This window comes from Anoplophora glabripennis, unplaced genomic scaffold, assembly GCF_000390285.2.
Source record: "Anoplophora glabripennis isolate ALB-LARVAE unplaced genomic scaffold, Agla_2.0 scaffold1, whole genome shotgun sequence".
NCBI classification, from domain to species: domain Eukaryota; kingdom Metazoa; phylum Arthropoda; class Insecta; order Coleoptera; family Cerambycidae; genus Anoplophora; species Anoplophora glabripennis.
This window is the reverse complement of record NW_019417028.1, coordinates 3,016,197-3,042,944: the sequence shown is the minus strand read 5'-3', so window position 1 is coordinate 3,042,944 and position 26,748 is coordinate 3,016,197. Positions and strand designations below refer to the sequence as shown.

Genomic DNA, 26,748 nt, shown 5'->3' with positions numbered 1-26,748 from the left:
AATATAATGATTTTTAAAATTACACAGTAGGCTGCGATAGCAACTTTGACATTCTGAGCAGTTAGAAGAAAGAATAAAATGCTTTTCATCAGATTCAAGCAACAATAAATTTCGAACAAATTACATTTTCGTTATGAAAAAGATGTCGGGCCTGTGTTCGTGGAAATGGAGGTATTTTCGAGCATTTACTCAAATAAAATCAATAAAATGATTACTAATGTTATTAATTTCTTTATTCGAATAAATAACCGAATGATTTAGTGATTTCAGTTGTTGTTTTAAGTTTTAACTCGAAAATCAGATTTTTTTCGAAAAACATAATAAAGTAGTACCTAATTTGTATAAAATTGGAAGACGAATCCAAAAATATCATGATTGTTACAGTAAAGTATTTTATTTAGGAAAATATGCCACCGATACACTAAAAAAATGTAAAATATTTTTTGTAGTTTAACACCCTGTATCTTTTTAACGAAGCGTCCTAGATGAAAATTTTATAGCAAAGAATACGAGGTTTCATTTTTGGTCACCATTCGTGAATAACCCTGTATTTATAGAAACTGAACCTGTCGTTAAAGTTTAATCAAAAATTTTTATTACACTCTGTATCTATGTTTAAAAAATGCACACTTATTACAAATATCAAAATACAATTATCTGTCAATCGTTTTACAAAAAAATAGAAAGACAATTGAATTTTTATTTCATGCCAATCGAGTTTTTGGGCCTATTTTATGATAACTTAAATTTCTATAATCCTTCATATTTGACTATATGTTCTCACTATCTATTCCAGACTATTACCCCGTTACAGCTTGACGTTTAGCAAGTGTATATTTCATCAACGATTTGATGGATTTCAATAACATGAACCGTATCAATTTTCAAACTAGAATATGTCTCTTCCAATAGGTATTGGTCTCTTCCAATAGGTATTGGTATTGATTACAATTCGACATAAACATTTATTTTTCTATTACTAAAAGTCATGTTAATACACTGTATATTTAAACACCTGTATTTCTGTATCAAATCAATGATTTAACAGAACATAACCTATATTTTGAAGAACAATTCTTGTATATCTACCAAAAACCAGATAAAAATGTATTAGCGGCGTTTTTTTAACATAAATCTTCATTTCTTCTGATAGTTGACTGAGTATAACCGTATATCAATAACCGTTTAATAATAAACTTACACAGGTACGGCTAAAAATAATTTGTAAAAGATATACTCAATTTACTGAGTTGATTTTAAGAAAAACATTCGAAACAAAGATTATGTTGCAATTTTTTATATGAGTATCCTGTTGAGTTTTCTACTACAAGATTCTAAAGAAAATAGTTGTGTTTTTAAAAATCTAATTTTTATTTTAGTATTCCATAAATGCAGCCCAATAGGACATCTACAATGGTTTAGTGATGAAAGAGTGTTAGTGATAGTGACTATAAGTGACTAATCGGAGTTATATTGATTGCCGTGATCAACTTAGTGACTAAATTCGTTGATATCCGTTGAGGAGGCATAGGTTTGAGATTATCGAGATGTCAAGTGTAGATTCCGGATGGCTTGAATCTTCTAGGGAATCAATTGTAGACTCACCAATTTCGCGTTTCGCGAGTGAATGTGCCAAGTTATGGGCTAAACACTTTGGTTGAAGTTGAGTGGTAAGCTTTTTGCATGATTTTATGAATTTGTGTAGTGCCAAATTTCGAAATCTTTGTAGTTCCATTGTTTGTGTTTTCCTAGACGACTTCAATTTGTAGTCATATTTCAATTCATCTTTTGACTACTCCTGTTTTTTTCTTATTTGCATGAACAACTTTGTAACGCAAATTATAAAAGCTAAATCGAGCTTTAAACTTCCAGGTATTACATAAACTAACATTTTCGTTTTAAATTATTTTAGTTACACGACATTAATTTTTATTCAAAATCGATGAGTCGGCATGAGAAAAAGCGACCTCTGGGTGCTCTGAAAACCGCTTCAGGCATCGCACATTAAAATCATCCTTCACGGAGACTCTCTTGGCACAATAACGTTTGGCACATAACCCGGCTAGCAAATATTTTCATAATTCGGTACTATTTGTATATGTATGCGATAGGCCGGAGACGTATTTGAAGACTCTTCGCTCTGATACACAAAGCGAACTTCCAACTTTCAAAACTTTGTCGTTTCTTTATTCAGATGTGAAAATTTCGTGAGTGGGTGTCTATTCTGAGACCTTATTAATAGCTCAAATTTAACAATCGATCTTGACGTATTAAAAACATCACTCTTTAAACAGTTGTCATTATTTATTGTCTTTTTTATGGATTTAACAAAGTCAATCTTTCCGCTGATGAAAACAAATGTACAGCTCATTTGTAAAAGTTACACACACAAAACTTTAGTTTATGTTTTTGTGTTGCCTATTTTCTATAAAGGTTTAATCTAGAATGACTTATGCGGAGGTTATATCATCGATTATATTTTTTTAATGAAAAATGTTCGGTTTGTCACTATTTTCGAAGAGCTACCATAAGGAGCTTTTCAACGAATCTTCATATTAAATCTTTTTCATTAGTTTTAACTGTTCTGTTGAAAAATTAAAAAATCAATCTATTGTGCTATTACGTATAAATTTATACAGGGTGTCCCTGAAAAGGATGGACAACGCTTGGCCACAGGTTCCTTGGATGAAAACAAGACTATTTAGCCTAACTTACCAATATACAAAAGTGCACGCCTACTGAGATATAGCCTTCTAAATATAGAACAGATAACCTATTTTTTTCAAATAATTTGAAAACTGTTTTTCTTAGAAACTTCAAATTTGGTACACATATTTTTTTATATAAGGACAATGTAAATATAGAATTTGGTGAGAATACATATACAGGATGTTCTCTTTCTAGTCCCTGTACGCCACTGTCTATCCCTTATGTTTTTTGTATGTTCGCCAATGACGACAGAATTTATATTTTTAAAAATAAGCACTATTTTAGGAGATTTTTTGCCTCCTACAATATTTTGATATCGTTTATGGATTTCGAGTAAAATTGGCATTTTTTACACATTAAATAATATAAAATCAGTTTAAGATAAATAGAACATTCTAGTACAAGGTGCCATATAACAGAGAAACAAATTCATAACAATAATTAAAAAGTTCTGTGTCAAGCTAGCTGTGATTTAATTTTAGCTTACTTTGTTTTTTATTGCAATTTATACTTTTGCTGAACAAACTGATATGATAGTAGTTTTGGATTATTGTGAAGGAAATTGTTGTGCTACTGTTCGAATATATGCTGAAAGATTTCCTAATCGAAGAACTCCAAATCACAAAACAGGTTATTAAAGGTCTAACAGGTGGATAGGTAGAGGAAATAATGCCCCTTTAAAATGGCCACCTCGATCCCCGGACCTAAACCCATGTAATTATTTCATTTGGAGAGCGTTGAGGACCACAGTTTAAAATAACTTTTTATTAAATATAGAAAACGAATATGGGAAAGAATAGAACATGAAATTAATGTTATGAGAGGTAATGCACAATTTCTAATTTTTGAAGAACTAATGTTTGCGTTTAAGTAACTTTGAGCATTTACTGTAATATTATTTTAATCTGATTACAAATATTAGTTTATTTAAAATCTTAATGTTGACTTTCTTACATTATTAGTTAATATAGTTTATTTGAAATATTAGTGTTGATTTTTATTTTATTGACTGATAATACTAATAACAAAAATGTGTAGTTATTTCTTTTAATGTGACGTTTTTTCATTATTATTCCCTGCTTTGAGGCTGCAGTGATAAATTATTTTTTATAAATCGGAATTTTTGCCTATATTTAATGTATAAAAAATGCGAATTTTACTCGAAATCTATAAACGATATCGAAATTTTGTAAGAGCAAAAAAATCTTCTAAAATAGTGCTTATTTTTAAAAATATAAATTCTGTCGTCATTGGCATACACACAAAAAAGTTACTGGATAGCCAGTGGCGCACATGCACTAGAAATAGAACATCCTGTATATGTATTCTCTCCAAATTCTATATTTACCTTGCCCTTATATAAAATGAAGTTTCTAAGAAAAATAGTTTTCAAATTATTTGAAAAAATAGGTTATCTATTCTATATTTAGAAGGCTATATCTCAGTAGGCGTGCACTTTTGTATACAGATAAGTTAGGCTAAATAGTCTTATTTTCATCCAAGGAACCTGTGGTCAAGCGTTGTCCATCCTTTTCAGGGACATCCTGTAGATATACGGGTCAAGAAGGTCCGTCCAAGTTCTGAAGGAAAAGGTATGATATGAAAATTCGTTAAAAAGCTCTTTAAAGTCAGTCCGATCGTACCACTTCTGCGCCCAGCGATCACGACTGACTATTTAACGACTTCACTCGCCTAAATTGAGTAAAGTTCAGTGAATATTTTACGTCTTTCTACATATCTACCCAAATTTTGAATGACAGTCAGCAACAATAAATCTGTACATTTTGTAAAGTAATACTTTCTGCTGTTTTCTTCCCTATTTCCAAATATTCTTTTCGGTATTAAATCAGTCACTTGCCCTAAAAATTTGATACAAAGTCAGCAAAAATGTAAACATTCGTTATTCATAATCATTTGTGATGCCAAAAATGTCGGTTTATTCGCGATATAATTATATAACAGATTTTTAATACGGTGCATTTGAAGAGAGTCCAACTGGCATAGAGCCTAAGGAAAGTTCGACTTAATATTATTTAGGTTCGAGTTCGAATTAAAATTGTACAATTAAAAACGTACCTGCTGATCGCAGATATCAATGAGTGAGATTCATGTTGTTCTTAGTGCCATTCATAAGGAAAAATACGTTGTGCTTTCGGTCATACTATATTGGCTGACGTGAAAATGTGTAAATATGTTTACGTTTTGCGGCTATGCCGACGTTATTTTTAATATGCTAAAAATAACGCGACATGTGATCTCTATAACCGTTAGATAGGGTCCGTTTTTTAATAATTTACAGTTAATTTCATATTTCTGTAGAATGGAATATGTGAAATAAGAAAAGAAGATGAAAACAAGCAAAACAGTTTTTTTTCTTATTTTTTGGGTATTTTGCCACCCGCGAAAAAATTAATGAAAAATCTCACACTGGAAAAACAAGACACATACAAAAAACACAACACTTTATATCGAACACGCTTCAAAAAGTTGTTAACATTTCGAAAATGTATCTGTTTTCGTCTTTTGATTTTATTCTGACTTTTCGTTTTAGTTACTTTTGGCAGTTTGAACAATTTATACTACAGGGTATTAGCTGTTTGACTGCCTTAATTTTAACAGGCGATAGAATAAATTAAAAAAAAACAAAAAAACGTTATATAGCGTTATATGACAAAATACAGTGTTTATCACTTTTTTAACTTCTTTATGTTTAATGCTAAAAAATAATTAGCGTTGTAATAAATTTAAAAGTTGATAAAATTCATAATATAGAGCAATGTGACAACGGCGCGGCGGTTAACACGAGGTACTAAGCTGTCCAGCAATACGCAATTCAGTTGGTGTGGGTATCTGGAATTGGATCGTGTTGGAATGTTTTTTTGCGTACCACTATTTCCTTTTTTTGGGAGCGAGTGCGCAAAAATCCAAGGTATCGTGCGTGCATCAAAAATTGTGGCGGACATTTTGAGCATAAGTTGTAGTTTGTTTTGTATTTATGAGTTTAAAAATTACTGAATTTTCCTTTTTGGTAAGTCCCTAAATTATTTTTAATACGTATTATTTGGACGACGTGAATCTTTGGGTACTTTAATTACATATTTTTCAAGTTCATAATTTGATTAAAAGTCGAGTTTCTGTATTAAAAGATTCATAATTACTAAAACTCGAGCTAAAATTTAAGCACAACACTATCTTCGTACTACAAAGACTATACATTTCATTTTATTTATTTAGAAACTGGAAAACAGTTGTCTTGAAATTTACTAAATATTTCACAATAATAGTTTACATTTTTTCCGTAGGACAAGTCGCGTACACACGTGGTGTGCATCAGCTGTGTAGCGCTGTTGTCAAGTTGTGATGAAACTCCCCAATATTAATACTCGCTGTATTTTGAAAACTTAATCTTACGTCACTATAATATACAACTTTTCTGTTCATTTATGATTACTCTATCTCATGCTGTCATACTTCCTACACTCTGTATATTTATGAACATATAGTATGGTATTTCATTCATTCATATTTTATTTCAGAAGGAAAACAGAATATTCAATACCAAACACAAAATTGTACTAAATAATAATAATTTTTCCAATCATCTGGAACGTGAATATAAAAAGAGATTGCCCCTTACGTAGATCCCGTCATAAAAGTATTTTTAAAAACAGTGTCACGGATTTGCGGAATGTTTAAAAATAAAAATGGCGATGCAATCCAATTTTCTGTTACGTTAAGCTGTATACCATTTATAATTTCGTTTTTAGCATGTGCATCGTTTGCCAAGTTATGCTGTTCGTACATCACCACGTACAACGTCCGATATAAACATCTTTTTTGAGACATTTGATGGTGCAGCATCATGATCAAGTGCGGCTTGAAAAAAATAATTTTGTGACAAATACATAAGGTAAAATTATTCACTTTTTGCATAAATCTGTTATTTTACATTTTTGAACTCGAACAAAAATATACAACTGTTAGAATTAAGCTCTGAATTCCATAAAATCAGTTTTTTTTTCTCCCAAAAATATATGAATAAAAATAAGTAGTTGCTATGGGCACTAGAAAATTTAATAAATATATTTCAACAAATAGCGGCATTGTAAAGGAAGATAATTATATTGAAAAAATACTTGGCTAAAGTTGGTGTATTGTTTGCAATAAACAATAAAATGTATTTATACACCCTAGTCCTAATGTACAAGCGTCTAATCTAGTGCATCGTTGGCATATTTTTGTTAGAATTTTTAGATAATCAAATCAATTTAACATAAGTTTTATGTTTCAACTGTTAAAATGCATACGAGAACAGCAAGAGTACCAAATTAAATGAAAATACGTATTGCTGAAGTATGAGGTTAAAATTCATTATTTACTCAGCTGTAAATTTCTTACGGAAAGTTTACTTAAATTTGATTGTAAATTCTTTTGGTAAAAATGGAGGGATACCAATTACTTGTTTATAAGAATTTATTTACTTAATTCTCATCGATAAAATATTGACTGTCACATCAATTTCTTAAAAATTATTGCTCAAGACGAATATCTATTAAACTTGGCTCCTGTTTTTTTAATAATGAAGCGAATCTACTTTCACTGCCTATTATTTATTTAATTATAGCAAATCATTCGCCTATGACTAAATACTAATTTACCTACCTTCCATAACTAGGAAGATTTAAGCAAAGACAACTCCTACAGACTGCTATTAAATTCCCTTTAGAGGCCAACCAACAAACAATTCACTATACTGCTCTTTGAAAGTTTAGCCTGATGCCGACTTCTGTTGAAGAGCAATGTCGTATTGATTCGAACACACCTGCCTCCCGATACTTTGCAGATATATCAAGTTGCCAAAATCTATAATTAGAAATTTGATTCTGCTGTACTGAGAACTATAGCGAATAAGGTGGCTGATCGATTGACTTTGAAGTAAAACTCAATATAAGGGATTTATGAACAAGATCGTTTAATAGTGTTATAAGAGCGTTTTTATAAANTTGCTCAAGACGAATATCTATTAAACTTGGCTCCTGTTTTTTTAATAATGAAGCGAATCTACTTTCACTGCCTATTATTTATTTAATTATAGCAAATCATTCGCCTATGGCTAAATACTAATTTACCTACCTTCCATAACTAGGAAGATTTAAGCAAAGACAACTCCTACAGACTGCTATTAAATTCCCTTTAGAGGCCAACCAACAAACAATTCACTATACTGCTCTTTGAAAGTTTAGCCTGATGCCGACTTCTGTTGAGGTGTAATGTCGTATTGATTCGAACACACCTGCCTCCCGATACTTTGCAGATATATCAAGTTGCCAAAATCTATAATTAGAAATTTGATTCTGCTGTACTGAGAACTATAGCGAATAAGGTGGCTGATCGATTGACTTTGAAGTAAAACTCAATATAAGGGATTTATGAGGAAGATCGTTTAATAGTGTTATAAGAGCGTTTTTATAAACTACTTGTATTATCTGCATTTATTATTATCTTATTTATATGAATTATATAGCAGAGTACCCGTATATTTATTGGTTTTGTCTTTTCCCGAATTTTTTCAAAATAAAAGTTAGTTAGTTAGTGCTAGTCCTTGTGTATTAAAGCAGCAGCTCTTGTCACAAGACTTCGTTAGTTTACTCGATTTACTCTTCAAATAAGCTGTAAGCTTGCTATATTTTCCAATGTCTATATTTTTGTAGACCTTTATAGTAGCCTTCAACATCGGATACTTCGACCACATAGATGAAATTGCATATTTTTTCTTCAAATTTAAAAAATACGATAGCATGACTTCTTCACTTATTGTCATTATTCTCCGTTTTTACCTGCATTTTCGGCGAACACTTTTTCGTAATATTCCCTGTTTTCGCAATAAATGGAAAATTGCTTCTTGAGCTTCTTCAAAAGCAGCCACAAGAACTGTTTATTAAATAATTGATAATAAACAACTTACCATAGCAACCAGTAGATATACCAAATCTAAATTAAATTCTAATAATTCTGACTCCACAAATATGATTGTGATGTGGTTATGGATAAAACGTTGCATTGCATCCACTTAAGAATATTAAACGCTCTTGCGTGAATAAAACGCTACTTAAAACACTCATAACAATACAATAAATAACTATACCTAATATTACCTAATGGTTTAATTGCCTTTTTGATCTAGTTTGGCATAGCTGCAAAAAAATAAACTAGTTCGAAATCTTAAGTACTTGTTACAAACAAATAATAAGTAAAGTAACTGCAAAGAAACATTTTACAGTCATACTTTTCTATTATAAAGCCAAAGTATTTGTACAGATAAATATCAAGATAGTGCTTTTCCAACTCGTGATTAATATGATATATTCCTTGAATTTAAATTGTGATTAATGATGAAATAATTTATACGGCGCTTCGAGACGTAGCACTCATCAGTTACAGATAGTTTTCCATGACCCACTTAATAAATGCTTTTTCCAAAATTAAATATTATTTATCACCAACGCGATTGATAAAAATATAATACTATTGTGACGAAACGATCAAATAGTATACAGTGCGATCAAAATAAAATATTACAAGGGGTTTTTAATTAAGTCAGCATTGTGGTTAACTTTGTTCTTATTAGAGATACAAAATTAAATAAACAAAGTATACCTGTGCTGATTAATAGCAGATAAACAAAAAAATACATCGGTATTTGCAAATGTGTTAATTAGGTGCGTTAAAATATTCAAAATGCCCTGTATGACAACCGTCTAAGATTATATAACTGCGCATAACTTAATTAGAAATCTCAGACATCAGATGTTGCCTAATTGAGAATTCAGCAGGTCTCTGTTATAATTAACAACTTTTTTAATCTAATGACGCAAATCTCATGAAATTTTGTCGCTGCTATACCCAGTTTGATCCAAGCCAGGTTTGTCACAACTATAGACACTCCTACCTTAAATAGTAAGAGGTTCAAAACACGTGTAGGCGGCGGCTACGAATGTATCGAAGCAGCAGAAGAGCACACGTGGAAGAATTTTAAGAGGTGTTTTCTTTATCGAGAAAGAAATTCATTATACAGGGTGTAACTTTTATTCGTCTATTTTGGCATCGCCCGAAATTCACCAATGTTTCGAAAAATTTTTTTAAACCTTTAAAAAGCATCATACAAAAGTACCCGCCAAAACAATAAATATTCGTAGATAAATCATCGCAGACGCCCTATTACGCAGAAACTGACCAGATTTGAATCGGACCAAGTACCAGAACTCTCTGCGGAGACGGCGTGAACAGTTATCGAACGTCAGCCCGGAGAAAAAGCGATTTAATAAAAAATAGCTCCTTTCGCGAAGACTACCTTCAAATAATACATTTTAAAAGTCGTTTTAAATAAGGCTTGTTTAACAAAATTATTAACACCCACAGCACATAAAATGAAATCCAATTATTTAAAATCTTCATACATATTTTTAAAACTTTTTCTGCGTCTATTTTTGTTCGAATACGAAAATCCATAAAGCGGATGCGATATTGAAATCGAATGTACTTTTAGAACAAAGAAACAATAATAAATCAAACTGACTATCTTATGCGTAGCAGATTGATACTTGTAACCTTTAAGATAAATAACAACACGCGGACAATGACTTTATTTGACAAGGTTCAAGTTCAAATTAAATGCTAATTGGGATTGAAATGATGCAGAATGATTTATCAAGGCTATCGATATTAATATGTACTGTGGCGTTTCTTATATATCATGGAAATTTTTACAGGATAAAATTATTTCCTTCTGATATATCTTTATTGAAAAATATATCACAGATTAAATAATTATTAAATACGGACTATTTCTAAACTTTAATGATAGATACAGGAAAGTGAGATGTTCCATAGATCGTTTCAGGAAATATTCAATTTTGTTTTTGAAACGTATTTCGGAGCCTCCAAAAAGTATATGATTATCTTATATTTTCTTTGGAACTATAATGTAAGCGTCTGCTATAAAACAAAGAAAAATAAGAATCCACTGACACGCAGAATAGACATTCCTATCTATTGTTCAAGCAATTTCCTGATAAAAAAATATTTGCCCAACGATTATCTAAAGAACACAGGTTGAAGTATCCAAATTTGTGTAGATATTTTGTGCAATAATTTTAATTATGATTCACAAAAGCGATTCTACTGATTCTTCAGATATTTCAGAAGAAGTAAAAGAATTTGTTGTAGCATTTATTATGCATCTTCCTCTGAAAAAATGTAGACTTCTTTATAAAAGGAATATGAAGTTTCTATCCGTGCGATATATCCGCACAAAAATCAGTAAATACCTTAAAAACCAGAAGAGATAGGTATAGGGAACCATTATACCATTCGAAAGAGAACAAAATTGTTCATCAGGTTGCGCAAAAATATACAGGGTGTTCCATTAAAAAAAATAAGTTAAGGTGGTTTAAATTTGACTAAATTCGGCATTAAATTTCTACCACTCTGTATGAAATTAAGTCATTTTGAAATAACGACAAGGAAGCTTAGACTTTTAGTTATGTCCCCTATAAATTTTATCGCTCTAACTTGATTATTGTAAAATACACATCTTTTTGAATTAGGCAGTGCATGTTTAATTTTTGTAATGAAAAAAATTAAATATATCAAAAAAGGTTAACTTTAAGAATAGGAAACCTTTATGAAAGCTCACAAAAAATTGACGTAGAATCCAAAATACGCACAACATTTCGTTCCATTGATAAATCGTAAGAGGAAATTGTTTATCGAAATCAGTCGATTGATTATTATTATTTTCTTTACAGTTGCAGTATTTTGTTTTTTTTTTTAAATTGAACTGATGTTGCCAATTTCTGTTCGTCACTATGTTAATCCTGCTAAAATGATGACCGTACGAATTCCCACGGTTATGTGTGCCTTTAAGAGGATAGGGCAGAATATAGGACGCGAACAGCATACCTCAGGAATGCAGTTATGCATTTTAAGAGACCACTGGCGGAATCGATGTAATATCTAAAGTATTAAATTCCACAGATGACCTAGGAACGTGTTTTCTCGTCTCGCCTCATCTCAGATCCGTCTATAAATAATTTTATTTCAGCTATCTCGAGTAAGAGATATTCAGTATTTTAATTTCAACTGACATATTTTTCTCAGGAGTCTCAATAAACGATTATCAAAATTATGACCTGTTTTATCTTAGAATTGGGACCATCGTGTCAAAGACAAAATTATTGGAATATCTGTAACCTCTATATTACAAAGTCAAATAACGGAGGTTTATAACTAAAGTAGTAGTCATTTGTTTTATTCAGGAAATATTTAAAACATATATTTATACTGAATGAAAATTAACTTAAAAAAGAAAGCTGTTAACCGACTAGTTTCTATTATTTTTTTTTCTTTTACAAATTATTAGACATTTGGATCTAACTAATTGGTAAAAGTCGACACCGATTTGTTTGCCTCGAAGGAAATAAGCTTTAATATAACTAATGTAACACATATTTACATATTTGCATGTTAATATATTTTATAAGTTCTGCTTCATTGGTCTTTGCTATAAAGTCAGGAAATATAGAGCTGGACGCGACTTTTTGTTTCGGCAAGCTGAATTTATCATTATAGATGCTAAATATTATGTACAATAACATATTAGTTTCCACAGTTATAAACATGGAGGGCAGATTGTTTACAGGCTGATTAATTGTATAATTTTTACGTAAATTCAAGTTTTTCGCTTATAACTTTTTTCCGTTCATTTCCACAAGAAAACAGTAAAGTACTTTTTTTTTTCGTCTTCAAAATACTACAAAGCTATACAAATTATAAACAGAAGAAGTTTATTTATGACTTTTGAATTAAACATTTATAAACTGCGTTATTATTACCAGAACTTTTTGGCATCGCATCCTCTCATTCCTTATCACTGTCTAATAACTCACACGAAATCTGGAATCGGTAAGTTGAATAGTTTACAAGTTATGGCCTTATAAACAAATTAACTAATTATTAGTCTGGACGATCCCGAGCATCTTCCACAATCGCACTAATTTTTTTCATGGTAAATTTCATAATAATGCATTGAAATCTATATTTTTTTCTTTAAATTTCAAATTTGCAACCTGGAAAGTTTTTTATTTTTTACTAGTTTAGCATCTATAGTGATAAATTCAGCTTGCCGAAACAAAAAATCGCAAAAATGGTGATTTCCCAGCTATTTTTCCTGGCCTATACGAGTATAGTTTCTCGAAGCTAAGCTAACTTTATTTTGCTGAAAATGAAAATATTATTAGTTTTATTTATTATTTTCATTTCATTTTTAGCAATGGTAAGAAAGTCTTACTACCTATTATAGCTTTCTTTAAAAAATAATGACCCTGAATTTGTTTAATGCATGTGAAAAATACCTTTTAAATATTTTTAATGATGATATAAAGGTACTAGTATGATACTTTTTGTCTTTGTGCTTTTCAAGCAGTTGGGAAAGTGGCAAATAGATAAGCTAAACATTGCGATATTCTTATTGCGATTATGAAATTGCTGAGATAATTTCTCTCAATATGTGTCACAAATTCAAATATATGTCACATGTCAAATATATCATGTTATCAATAACATATTTACTCGTATTTTTAGTATCTATAAATGATTGATTTAATTTTTTTTTCAATACTTAAAGGTGTCTTTCTTGTTAAGTTGTATCTTGTTTTGTTTTATGTATTATCAAGGCGTATTTTGCAGCTTTCGGGCATTTTGCGTGTATTTTGAAAGTTAAGAACATGCCTCCAGGAACGAAATATAGTTTTTGGGTGAAGGTCGGGCTAGAATGCTGGCGACAATCCAAACTGAGACTGGCCACATTATTTGTAGAATTTTGTTCTATTGCTCGTCTTGTAACTTTTGTGTTTATAGTGATATTTATAATCGCTCCACAGATCCTTGTTACCCAGTGTCCATGGGTTGGAAATGGAATTTTTATAGACTCTTTTAAGTGAGTGATTAAAGTACAGGGTGGTATATATTTAAACTGACACTCAGGAAAATAATTCCCTGTCATCTACAAAAACATTTTGATACATTGTTGGTTTCGGGGGGATATTGAAACAGTTGTTCATACAATTGTGTAAAATAACACATTATAAAAGTAGTTTGGTTAAAAATATGAGCCAAGCGAACTTGTCCCAACTTTCAATATAGAAATGTATTTATTTTGTGCGTCCTTATTTGCAGATAATTTTTCTAAGTGGCAAATATCTGATAAGTCTGTCCAATTTTATCTCAGATAAATGATAAACTAAGATCGTTGAGTCACAAAGACTAAGGTGTGGTTCTGTGTTGTCACAACAAACTTTTGTACGGAATGTTGTTCTACGAGGGTTAATATTTCTTGATTTGTAGGTACCTTTAGTTAAAAAAGGAAGGTGCATTTTTTCATGTAATAAAAAAAATTCTATCCATTGAAGATCTTTATTATTTCGGGAAAATTTTTCCCTCAAAGATTATAACTCATTATTTCCTTTCTTCCTTGCACCTTATATCTTACCATAAGTTATTTTTTACTTTCTTCATTCTCAACAACACAATAAAGCAATAATTTAAACAACCCTCATCCTCTTTTCCTCTACGTCTTGTTTCAATTTCACTATATTCCTTCAACAGTTCCAATCCTTAGCCATTTGTGCAACATCCTCTGTCGAAAGTAATAACTATGAAAGAAACATATCCATCTCCTTCAGAATCGTTACTTATGACATCAATAGCTGAAGCAACCACTTCTCAATCTATCAGTGACTATAAAATGTTTTAAAAACGAAAGCGCGAGCGGAGGGATGGTGGAGACAAACCTAATTTTTAGATGAGACAGTTACTTTTCCAACTTTGTTCATCAATTATAACAATTTATTGAATTGTGTCATATATTAACTTACGTTATAGTGATTAAAGTCAAGTTTGCAGTTAATTCGAGTATTTCTTAACAATTATCATTTATACGTTCATATCACTTAGACTTTAAACAAAAATAAGTAGGCCTTTACTTGTCAAAATAATGATTAATTTTTAACGTTAATACTAGTCTATTTAAGCAAGTTATCCATCTCGAAACAGACATGCTCTTAATAACAGGTAACAGAACTAATAATTATATTTTATTGCTTGCAAATAAATAATAATAATAATAAAAGTGACGCAAATGTTAGTTCAGCAGCTAATCGAATCGATATCATCCCTTAAGAAAAACAGGAAACTTCAAGCAGCAGAGGATCAAAAGTGGTAAATTTTGTTGGAATATCAGAGAGCAGAGTACATAGAGACACACCTTAGGGTCAATATATGGACGGAAATAGTTGAGAATTTTCTTTTAGGTCCAGCCCAAAATGGGCACAATTTTCCCTGATATGTATATAAATTTATTCTTCGCCGAAAATTGAAGTTTACTCTGTCTAACATATGACGATCGTTTCTTATAAGGTTACATTTATTTGTAATAGGATTCCACAAATTTTTTTAGAATTCAACTAGCGAAGAATAAACAAAATCCTTCAATGTTCCCCAAAGGAAATAATCACATTTGTTGAGGTCTGATGATCGTGGTCGCCAATTTTGAGGACAATTATTTCCTCGTTCTATCCATTTATTTGGAAACTTAAGGTTCAAAAAATCTCTAACAGTAGCACTAAAATGAGGCGGTGCTCCGTCATGCATAAACCAAAGCTCCAGTCTAACGGTAAATCTTCCATTAGATCAGGGAGGGTATTTTGTAGAAATTCCAAATAACTTTCGCCACTTAGACGATTTGGCAAAATAACTGGTCCAATCAAATAACGATCAATAATACCGGCCCAAATATTTATCTAGAACTCTTTATTTATTTATCTTGAACCACTAAAATTGAATCATTTCAAATATTTCGAATTTTCACCACCAAGAACTATGGTGACAGCATTTTTAACATTATTGCGATGTTTCGCATTGTATTAACTATGTCCTATCTAAATTTAGTTTCTTGCAACTCTCTCGGTTTCGACAATGCAACACTGTTTTCAACTACGAAAATTGATTAATTTCAAATATTTCGAATTTTCTTTTTTTGTTATTTCGGTGAAATAATATTTCTATAGTCCTCGATACTAATTGAATCTTTTACTTCTGTGAAATTTCTTTTATTCATGGCAACAAACAAGTCGACAGAAAGTACCAAACACAAGAATTTAACAATAAAATCTATCTTCATTGATCATTACAAAGTTGGTCCCATCTCTAGTGAAAGTGAGAAATAGTGTCTATTTAATATATAATTGATTTTTCTGTCACGTACATCAATCTTAATTTATATGCAGAACAAAGCTATACTAGTGACAAAAATTATTTCACTGTACTGGAGAGTGAAATGCGGAAGAGCGGTCACACAGTAAAACAAATTAATCATAAAATTTCGCGATGACAAGAACGTTGCGCAAAAACTGCACAGCAGTTTGTTAAATATTTGGAGAAAACGGCGACGCTATCGCTTATCTGTGTCAATTCTTTGTCGGCTTACCGCACAAGGAATTCAATTAGAATGTCACAGGATACGTTTCATGCGATTGGAGTCATAAAAACAATAAATTTTAAGTAACTAATAATGCTGTCGAAAACAACTACTGTGCAGACTTTATCTTCGTCCAGCATTAAACTCACCCTCAATATCCGGTAAACAGTTATCAGATGAATTATTGCCGGACAGGACTTTAGTCTGCAGAGTAGTTATTTCCTCAAATATCACTAGTTTATCGCCTCGTACGGTACTAGTCTTACTTTCATAGCATTAGTAGGTCACTTTCTGCCAGTAGGCATGAAGCATTGCTAGGTACAATGACATCTAAGATGACACTTTGTAGGTTGCATCTCATCCTCAATTAAATTTTACGTTGGACAATCATTTGTGACTTATTTCATTGAAAGGTGTCAATTTTTCAATAGTAATTTAACAAAACTAATTTGTCGGTTATATGACTTCGATCTGGTTGATCTGTAACTAAATTTTATTTAAATTGTAGATGTAAATAGGTACTCATTTTTTTATTTATTTAAGTTTTATTTATAAAATGGATATTTTATTCAGCCAGTTTCACGCTTATCCCACATCGACAATATTTTATGGTAAATTGCCTATCTGCAAACATTAATCATTATTAACATCAACTTTTTCATTCATTGCTAATGCAAAAATGGGCAATCTGGTGTTAATAGCGTTACATTTTTTGTAGGATCATATGTTTTCCAAGATTATCATGCTATTATTACGACTTATTTCTTTCAGCAAATGGCGATACGGAAAGCTATTACTGATTTTATTATATAAAAAAAAAACAATTTTTTAAACATTTATTTGTTCGCGAGATGCTCAACAAGAGAGTCCGCACCAGGAGTAACAAAGACAGGAAACCGTAGTAGTAGGGCACCTTCCGTGCTAAAGTTTTACTCAGGTCTGTTAAATATACAGGGTGATTCACAACTTATTCAAAAAAAAAATGGAAATAGAAAAAAATTTTTCTAAAACTCATAGTTTCGGAGAAAAAAATTATTGTATTGTAAAAAATTGTAGCATTTTCAACCTTTATATCGCTACTGTAGTCTCTAGCGCCATTCAACCATGTGGTTCCAGGCGATTCCGAATACTGAAATCGATTTTAGTATTATCGTTGTTGCGATAGTGTGTACATTAGTTTTCAAGTGTCAAGAATGGCTTACGTGTGAAGCAAGACAACATTTGTGTTATGATGAAGCAAAACTACATTATTAATTAAAACCACAAATCCTTTTAGGTATCGATTTTTTCTGTAGAAGTAAGTAGAGGTTAGATCTTACGGTTTTTAGTCTCTTTCTACACATAAGAAGAGCTAACTAACCACACACTTGACCACCTGACCTTAACTATCTATAACAAAGAGCAAAGTATTCTAATATGTCATTAGTATCGTTAGTCATTACTAGTTATTATTCTAATATTCAAAACAAGCTACAGAAGCCATTAACACCGTTTTTTTTACACCTACATTATGAATAATTATTTTGCATGATTACTTAAGTTTTAAATATTCAATATTGATACTTTTGCGCAGTGGTAACCTCCCAATAGCAAAAATGGTACTTTGCATACGATTATTTGCTTCTGCTAAAGTTACAAATTCGAACTTAACTAAAAATAAATTTATTTTGAAGCGTAATGGTATCTTGTGACACGTCATGTGTCGAATTAAAGAATGACACACTATTGCAAAAACATCCAACCATTTCTGTGATGCAGCTTCAATTTTTAGGTAAGCTGTTAATTAATTTTTTAACTCATTGTGAAATTCTTGCAATTTTAAGACGATTAAAAAAGTTCTGGTATTTCAATGCAATAAGATAAATATTTAATGATCAGTGATCACCTTCACAATTTTTTTTCTTAAAAATAAATCATGTTCTTATACGCCATCTACAAGTGCATATAAAAGGTTATACATCATCTATTTCTTTCAATTCCATTGTGGAACAATGGTACAAAATATATACCAGAAAAACAAGCCATCGCGAATAATTAGAGTTGGTACGTGAATAAGTACATGAATATTAATAGTTATTTACCTTAACCTCTAGTTCTGCAGAAAATCACCAGTCAATGAAACACTCAAACGGCGCGTCAGTCCTTTAAATAAAACAACAAAGACTTACCTCCTATGGGGTCGTTCTCGTCCACTTTGATCATTTTTAAACGTAATCCTGGAACAAAAAACGGAGTTAACTAAAGCACTCACCGCGAAAACAAACAAAAGAACGTCAACATCAGTTCATCGGAACGCTGTAACTTTTCCAGCATCCGATCGAACTGAGAAAGTTCCTTAATTAACCTTGTGGGACAAAATATTTACGTTGGACGTAAAAAACGCACATGGTAATGAGCTGAGTCACAGGCTTATTATCTTCTATTTATAAAAAAACAATAATTATTTCTTATTAACTATCTAGTTGAGTCGACGTTTTCCAGATAAATCATTAGCTTTGTTAAGATTAGGCATCAGTGCGTGTTGAAAAGTAGGATTCGGCGGGGAATTGTGTTTTCCTGTGACTACTGACTGATGAAAGAATATTGTTTATTTTTTTTATAAAAAAATATATTTACACTTAAGCGATTAGCCGCTATTATTGGCCGTTATTGGCACTGACAACTTAGCGAAATATTTCAAATTTGAATTGGACCATCGGACAAATGAGTTTTTGTCCAGCTGCAACAACGTTGAAATTAAAAAAAACATTTTTCTGTAATAATATACATTTCTCGACGAAAAGTGTCACCTATGATGTCAAAATACTAACTCTATAGTGTTTTAAGATTTTGTAATGAACTTTTGCTTAGACTTTTGTACTGTCCCGGTTATGTTTCCTATAATTTTAGTTAAAAAAATGGAAGGGCATACGGAAGAGAAATTGCAGTAATAGAGATACCTTCTTCATGCATGTCAATTCTTCAGATGTTTATTTTTCATTTCTATAATATTATGATTTAGGACATAGTTTACTAGATGCTGCTTTTTTGGATTTACTCATTAGCTTTGTTTAATATCCTCATTTCTCTCAAAGACGTAACAAATTTTACAAAAATGTCCCTCAGTGGTATAGTCTTTCCTTCTATTTATAATTTCATTATCTGATTTTTTTTCATTTTTTCCCTTTTTTATACAACCGTAAATATTTAAAATGAGACGCATGAACACGTAAATCTTTATTTTTAAATTCTAAATCTGTTTCATCAACAACTGGTTGTACTAATTCAATATTGTCCGGCGGTATTTCGTTTTGGTCTTCAAAAGGTCTAAAAAATGCCAAGTTGTAATAGCATTAGTAAACAAAATATCCCTCTTATTTCTCCCTTTCGCAATTGTAATACGATGATTAATAGAAGGTAATAATAATAATAATAAAGTAAAAATAAAGTAAAAATAAAGTAAAAATAAGTAAAGTAAGTAAATAAGTAAAAATAAATAAGTAATAAATAATAAATTAAAATTACCTGAATCACATCAAATTCCGCATTGCTGCACTGCACTGTTAGGCAATTCGCCAACAACTGAAATTTATGGCCGGTCGCCCAGTATGGTTGCGTTTGTGCGCCGTTTGTCCGCGCGCGCATTCTTCAACTGAGCGAGCAGACCTGTATATGGGTACCAAATGATCTTTGCAATTCTTATTAAACAAAATATATATATACATATTATTTTTTGTCAATATATGTGACCCCAGTTTGATATAGTGAAAACGGGTTGCAGAAGGCAGGAGGCTACACTCACAGGTAGATATATTGAAAACTAATCTTAAATAGTTGTCTTAAAATGTCGATATTAATTTAAACTAGTTTTTCAAATAAGATTAAATAATTTAAAGGAACATTTAACCAAAGCTCTTACCAAGGTCGATATATCATTATACATTATTTTTTTTAGAGAATGCCAAGTCTAAGCGCTTTGTAAACAAAAAAAGTTCCTATCACGTCTCTAAAGATGTATCTCGTAAATCAAGCTTTGCATTATTTTTAATATAGAAACGCTTGATCTGGATCTGTTGATTGATTTATTCGAAATTCGATCGATTCGAAAATTGATCTACTGATGAAAAAAACAAAACATTAATGGAAAGTTTCCAAACTTTCTAATATTTACTATCATTATGCTTGACATTTAGTAACTTTAATTATGTTATGTGACTTTAGTTATGTTTTTAGAAACAATATAAATTAACTCATACTATATCAGAAACTAAATCTCAGGAATCTGTTTTAATTCTAATCAAAATTTATTGGTCGGAATTGGTCAAATATTGTAAAAGCTGCAACGTAATTCCTTTTAGTCCCAATGCTCACTAATTGAAATGTAAATACAATTTTTTTATCTACTTCAAAATTTTCAGAAATATTTGAATAAATTTGATATTTTCATTAAATTTCAACATTCTACATCTTGAAAGCTGGTGGTTTAGACATTTGATTAATTAAGGCTTTTTGTACTAAAATTTATAGCATATTAAATAAAATGTCAGTTATATCACAATATTTTTTAATTAACTCTTCGTCTCACATAATATAAAAGCAAACAAAGAAGTACATTTATAAATAAATTGTTTAGGAACTTTGGGAGATTCAGAATGAATGACTTTTATGTGAGGAAAATTTGTTACACACTTAAGAATTTAATTATATAAGGCAGATAATGTTTATTTGTTTAGGCTCTTTTCCAAGAATAGCTGTTTTACATCAATCATTGTTACATTAAATTGTCAAAATGTTTACATGTTATTATTGATAGTATTATTACACCTAATACAGGAAAAATTATAATTTTATTGCGAAAATACTGTATATTTTTGTTTATTATATTTGATGGGAATTCCTCACAATAATATCAAAATATGATGATAACGATGTCTTCATCGAAAATCAGATTTAGGAACATCTGTATTGCCAATTATGTCATGGATTATTACGTTGCTAAGTAGGCAGTACCAACAGCGGCCGATAGTAGTGAGTAGTAAATCCAGAATATACTAGAATTAATCGCATCGCACATATCACAAATTAAGAATTTAAAAATGTACTTGGGAATTCTCAAGGAATTTTCAGGGGAATTATTTATTTCCGTTGTGAAATATATGTACTTAGACTCGACGTGACAGAAACATCTTTGTACGTAAAATATTTCCTTGACTAGCATTTTTTCTGCGTAGAAGGCTCTTGTATTTCTAAATTAAATTTTTCAGACAATATGAAAGGATAAATGTAGGTCGTCTTTCCAGGGACTGTATGATATGAATTCCAGTTTGAAAGGAAATATGTATAATAACTTTTTCAGAGAATTTTTCCTAAAGAAACAATCTTTATCATTTCACAGATATACTGGTTTGTTTATTGCTTATATATAATATATATCTAACATTTAAGCACACCAGACGAATGTGATTATTACACAAAAACTCAATGAAAGTAATAAATTATAGGTAATAAATGAATAGGTTGACTTTTACTTTTTAAAACTCACCCCTTTTATTTATGAAATACAAGAGTAGATTACCATAATCTGATATTTATGCTCAAACTGTATCGGATGGTACACGAGAAGGGAAATTCTAAATTGTATTAGGTATACTGGCTTCATAGAATATTAAAAAATAATATTATTTAACGAGGCTTTCTCAGTGAAGGATATATTTTGTTTCGATATTTTGTGGAACGAAAATAAAAAAAGTCTCTTTTAATTGTGGACAATAATAGATGGTACACGAGAAGAGAAATTCTAAATTGCATAATACTGGCTTCATAGAATATTAAAAACTAATATTATTTAATGAGGCTTTCTCAGTAAAGGATATATTTTGTTTCGATATTTTGTGGAACGAAAATAAAAAAAGTCTCTTATTTTGATTGTGGACAATAGTAGATGGTACACGAGAAGAGAAATTCTAAATTGTATAATACTGGCTTCATAGAGCATTAAAAAATAATATTATTTTATGAGGCTTTCTCAGTGAAGGATATATTTTGTTTTGATATTTTGTGGAACGAAAATAGAAAAGTCTCTTTTGAATACAGACAATAGTAGATGGTACTCAAGAAGAGAACTTCTAAATTGTATTATACTGATTTCATAGAGTATTAAAAAATAATATTATTTTATGAGGCTTTCTCAGTGAAGGATATATTTTGTTTCGATATTTTGTGGAACGAAAATAAAAATGTCTCGTTTGATTGTAGACAATTGTAGATGGTACACGAGAAGAGAAATTCTAAATTGTATAATACTGGCTTCATAGAATATTAAAAAAATAATATTATTTAACGAGGCTTTCTCAGTGAAGGATATATTTTGTTTCGATATTTTGTGGAACGAAAATAAAAAAGTCTCTTATTTTGATTGTAGACAATAGTAGATGGTACACGAGAAGAGACATTCTAAATTGTATAATACTGGCTTCATAGAGTATTAAAAAATAATATTATTTAATGAGGCTTTCTCAGTGAAGGATATATTTTGTTTCGATATTTTGTGGAACGAAAATAAAAAAGTCTCTTTTGATTGTAGACAATAGTTAGTACTTGCATACAGTATGTCCGGGGATTGAGTATACAAGAGGACAAATGGACCAAAAAGTGAAAGAACCGCAAAAAGGCATTCTTGATAAAAGTTTCTGCTTGTTTAGAAAATACGAAGCACCATGACGAACTTCAATTTTATTGTACAGGGTGGGTCGAAAACAAAAATGTTATTTTGCGTAAGAGTAAACATACCTTATTTTGCAAGATACGAAAAAAAAGCATTTTTGATAAAAGGTTTTGCTTGAAAAATTAATGAGAGTCGCGTTATCAAAAATTTAATATTTTATACAGGCAATAAAGTACAAAACTAAAATACGTCTAATCTAAGTGTAATTTTCAAATAATACGAACATAATTACAACAATTAAGCTAAAAAAAGTAAACAAACCAATATGATGAAGATAACAAATTTCAAAAATACCACCTCCATATTGAACACACCTTTCTAATTGCTTCCTTAGATGTCTGAAGGAATTTCTAATTTCTTCCTGCGATATTGGGTAATTCTGCCTTTTAGTATTTCAATATTCTTTGGTGTTGGACTAGCATAAACAATTTGTTTTAAACGACCCCATAGAAACATATCGGTTAAAATAGTTAATTTTCGGAAACTGTCAATTTGCAAAAATTGTAAATATTATTTCGGAAAGCGTATACCGTTTTTTAGAAAGTACCATTAATTTCATAGAACATCAGATGTATTTTAGACGCTCATTGATAATTATGCTCATATAAAATATTTACCGTGTAGTCTCACCTCTAGAAATTATAATAAAAAATAAAGATTCCCTCCGGTACAAAGGACAGCGCGTTATAATCTCTGCTAGCACTGTCGTTGTTTCTTGAAAATCCTCAAAACTTACACTTAAAAACAGTATCGCATCTAGTAACAAACTCTCACTCCAACCAAATACATTTTGAATTTACAAACTACAGGATAAACTTCTAAGCGTTAACGCTAATCATAAACAAGCACGTCACACTATAGACAGCATTTTCAATTAAAACCTATTCGGACCGACAGCCTTACAAAACACGCAACTGTATACTATGACGATAACGGCGACAATATAATAGAATATTAATTTAGTCGTGAAAGTGGTACATCAGCAGGAGAAGAGAGGATGGCAACGCTGACGCTGTCATCGGCGAGACTGTTATATTTGTCAAAAACGCTATCGGTAATAAAATGCAGACGATGTGACGTCCCGGACCGTTATTTCCTTAGGTTGAACGAATGCCCTCGCTGTTGAAACAGTAGTTAGCAGCCAGTGATATGGGAATTAATCTAGCTATATTCTTGCGGAACGGCAAACATTTAACCATTTGTATTCTAGGCAAGCGGTTCTTTGTGTGCGTCCGCGCCAGCGGCGTATTCTTTGAGAGAATTCCCTTAAAAATATCAATTTATTGATAAATAACTCAGCGCCAGGAACTTAGGTACTCGAATACGTCGATATTTTTACCGAGGGTTTTTATTGTGTAGACTGAATGAGATTCTTGTTAAAAAAAAAAGTAGAAAAAACACCACTTTTAAGGATAATAAATCTATGACAAACACAAATTGTCTCTGGGAAAGTTTGACGAGGACTCACTAGACTACTACTAAGTTCATACCACTAACGCTTAATCATCAAGGAATTGTACATTTTCTACACTTNCCTCCGGTACAAAGGACAGCGCGTTATAATCTCTGCTAGCACTGTCGTTGTTTCTTGAAAATCCTCAAAACTTACACTTAAAAACAGTATCGCATCTAGTAACAAACTCTCACTCCAACCAAATACATTTTGAATTTACAAACTACAGGATAAACTTCTAAGCGTTAACGCTAATCATAAACAAGCACGACACACTATAGACAGCATTTTCAATTAAAACCTATTCGGACCGACAGCCTTACAAAACACGCAACTGTATACTATGACGATAACGGCGACAATATAATAGAATATTAATTTGGTCGTGAAAGTGGTACATCAGCAGGAGAAGAGAGGATGGCAACGCTGACGCTGTCATCGGCGAGACTGTTATATTTGTCAAAAACGCTATCGGTAATAAAATGCAGACGATGTGACGTCCCGGACCGTTATTTCCTTAGGTTGAACGAATGCCCTCGCTGTTGAAACAGTAGTTAGCAGCCAGTGATATGGGAATTAATCTAGCTATATTCTTGCGGAACGGCAAACATTTAACCATTTGTATTCTAGGCAAGCGGTTCTTTGTGTGCGTCCGCGCCAGCGGCGTATTCTTTGAGAGAATTCCCTTAAAAATATCAATTTATTGATAAATAACTCAGCGCCAGGAACTTAGGTACTCGAATACGTCGACATTTTTACCGAGGGTGGTTATTGTGTAGATTGAATGAGATTTTTATTAAAAAAAGTAAAAAAAAACACCACTTTTAAGGATAATAGATCTATGACAAACACAAATTGTCTCTGGGAAAGTTTAACGAGGACTCACTAGAAATTAACCACTAAATTCATACCACTAACAACTAATCATCAAGGAATTGTACATTTTCTACACTTTTCACAGCTGGAGCACAAATTCTTCTGTTTAAATCCAATGCTGAAGGTGAGGGCACAGGAAAGTATGAAAACAATATAAGAAGTATGTAAGAAGTACCTAAAAACCATTAATTAATCTATTTCGATACTTCTCCTGACTGTAATACAAATTTCCTCTGAACAAATCTAATGCTTAAGGGAAGTTCACAAGAAAGTATGTATAAGATCATACAAGTTATAGGTAATTCTCCAGGAATTATAAATTTTCAGTGCTTTTCGTGATATGAGGCAAAATAGCTGTGGAAAGAAGTCGCAAGAAAGTATGTAAAAATCTGTACTAAGTACACTAACAGTTGTCTAACTAATATCCCGTATCCAGGCACTGCATATTCTGGATTCTTCTCAAGACGCGAGTACAAAATTGCGTCTGGAAAGCATGTTCTTTAAGGAGGGTATAGAGGAAAGTAGGTACAAAATCAATGTATATAAGTAATTCATCCAGAAATTGTGTATATCCGATAGTTATGACACGAGCACGAGTTGTCTTTAGGAAAGTTGAATAATTAAGAAGGGTTCACAGGAAAGTAGGTACAAGATCAGGGAAAATTTAGTATTTAAGAAAGTTCACAAGAAAGTAGATACACCGGTAATAACTGATCTTCCAGAAATTGTATATTTTTGATACTTTTCNATCAATTTATTGATAAATAACTCAGCGCCAGGAACTTAGGTACTCGAATACGTCGATATTTTTACCGAGGGTTTTTATTGTGTAGACTGAATGAGATTCTTGTTAAAAAAAAAAGTAGAAAAAACACCACTTTTAAGGATAATAAATCTATGACAAACACAAATTGTCTCTGGGAAAGTTTGACGAGGACTCACTAGACTACTACTAAGTTCATACCACTAACGCTTAATCATCAAGGAATTGTACATTTTCTACACTTCTCACAGCTGGAGCACAAATTCTTCTGTTAAAATCCAATGCTGAAAGTGAGGTCACAGGAAAGTATGAAAACAATATAAGAAGTATGTAAGAAGTACCTAAAAACCATTAATTAATCTATTTCGATACTTCTCCTGACTGTAATACAAATTTCCTCTGAACAAATCTAATGTTTAAGGGAAGTTCACAAGAAAGTATGTATAAGATCATACAAGTTATAGGTAATTCTCCAGGAATTATAAATTTTCAGTGCTTTGCTGCTGCTGTGGAAAGAAGTCGCAAGAAAGTATGTAAAAATCTGTACTAAGTACACTAACTGTTGTCTAATTAATATCCTGTATCCAGGCACTGCATATTCTGGGTTCTTCTCAAGACACGAGTACAAAATTGCGTCTAGAAAGTATGTTCTTTAAGGAGGGTATAGAGGAAAGTAGGTACAAAATCAATGTATATAAGTAATTCATCCA

General features: G+C 31.2%; 1 protein-coding gene across 1 annotated transcript in view; it reads right to left on the bottom strand.

Annotated features, from left to right (window-relative positions):
• The window catches only part of LOC108914367 (myosin light chain kinase, smooth muscle), a 68,651-nt gene that overhangs the window by 32,888 nt on the left and 9,015 nt on the right, over positions 1-26,748 (bottom strand). Inside the window, exon 2 of the mRNA XM_018720213.1 lies at positions 18,412-18,459. Coding sequence (XP_018575729.1) covers positions 18,412-18,445 — 34 coding nt within the window. The 5' untranslated portion in view covers positions 18,446-18,459. The remainder of the gene's footprint in view (positions 1-18,411; positions 18,460-26,748) is intronic.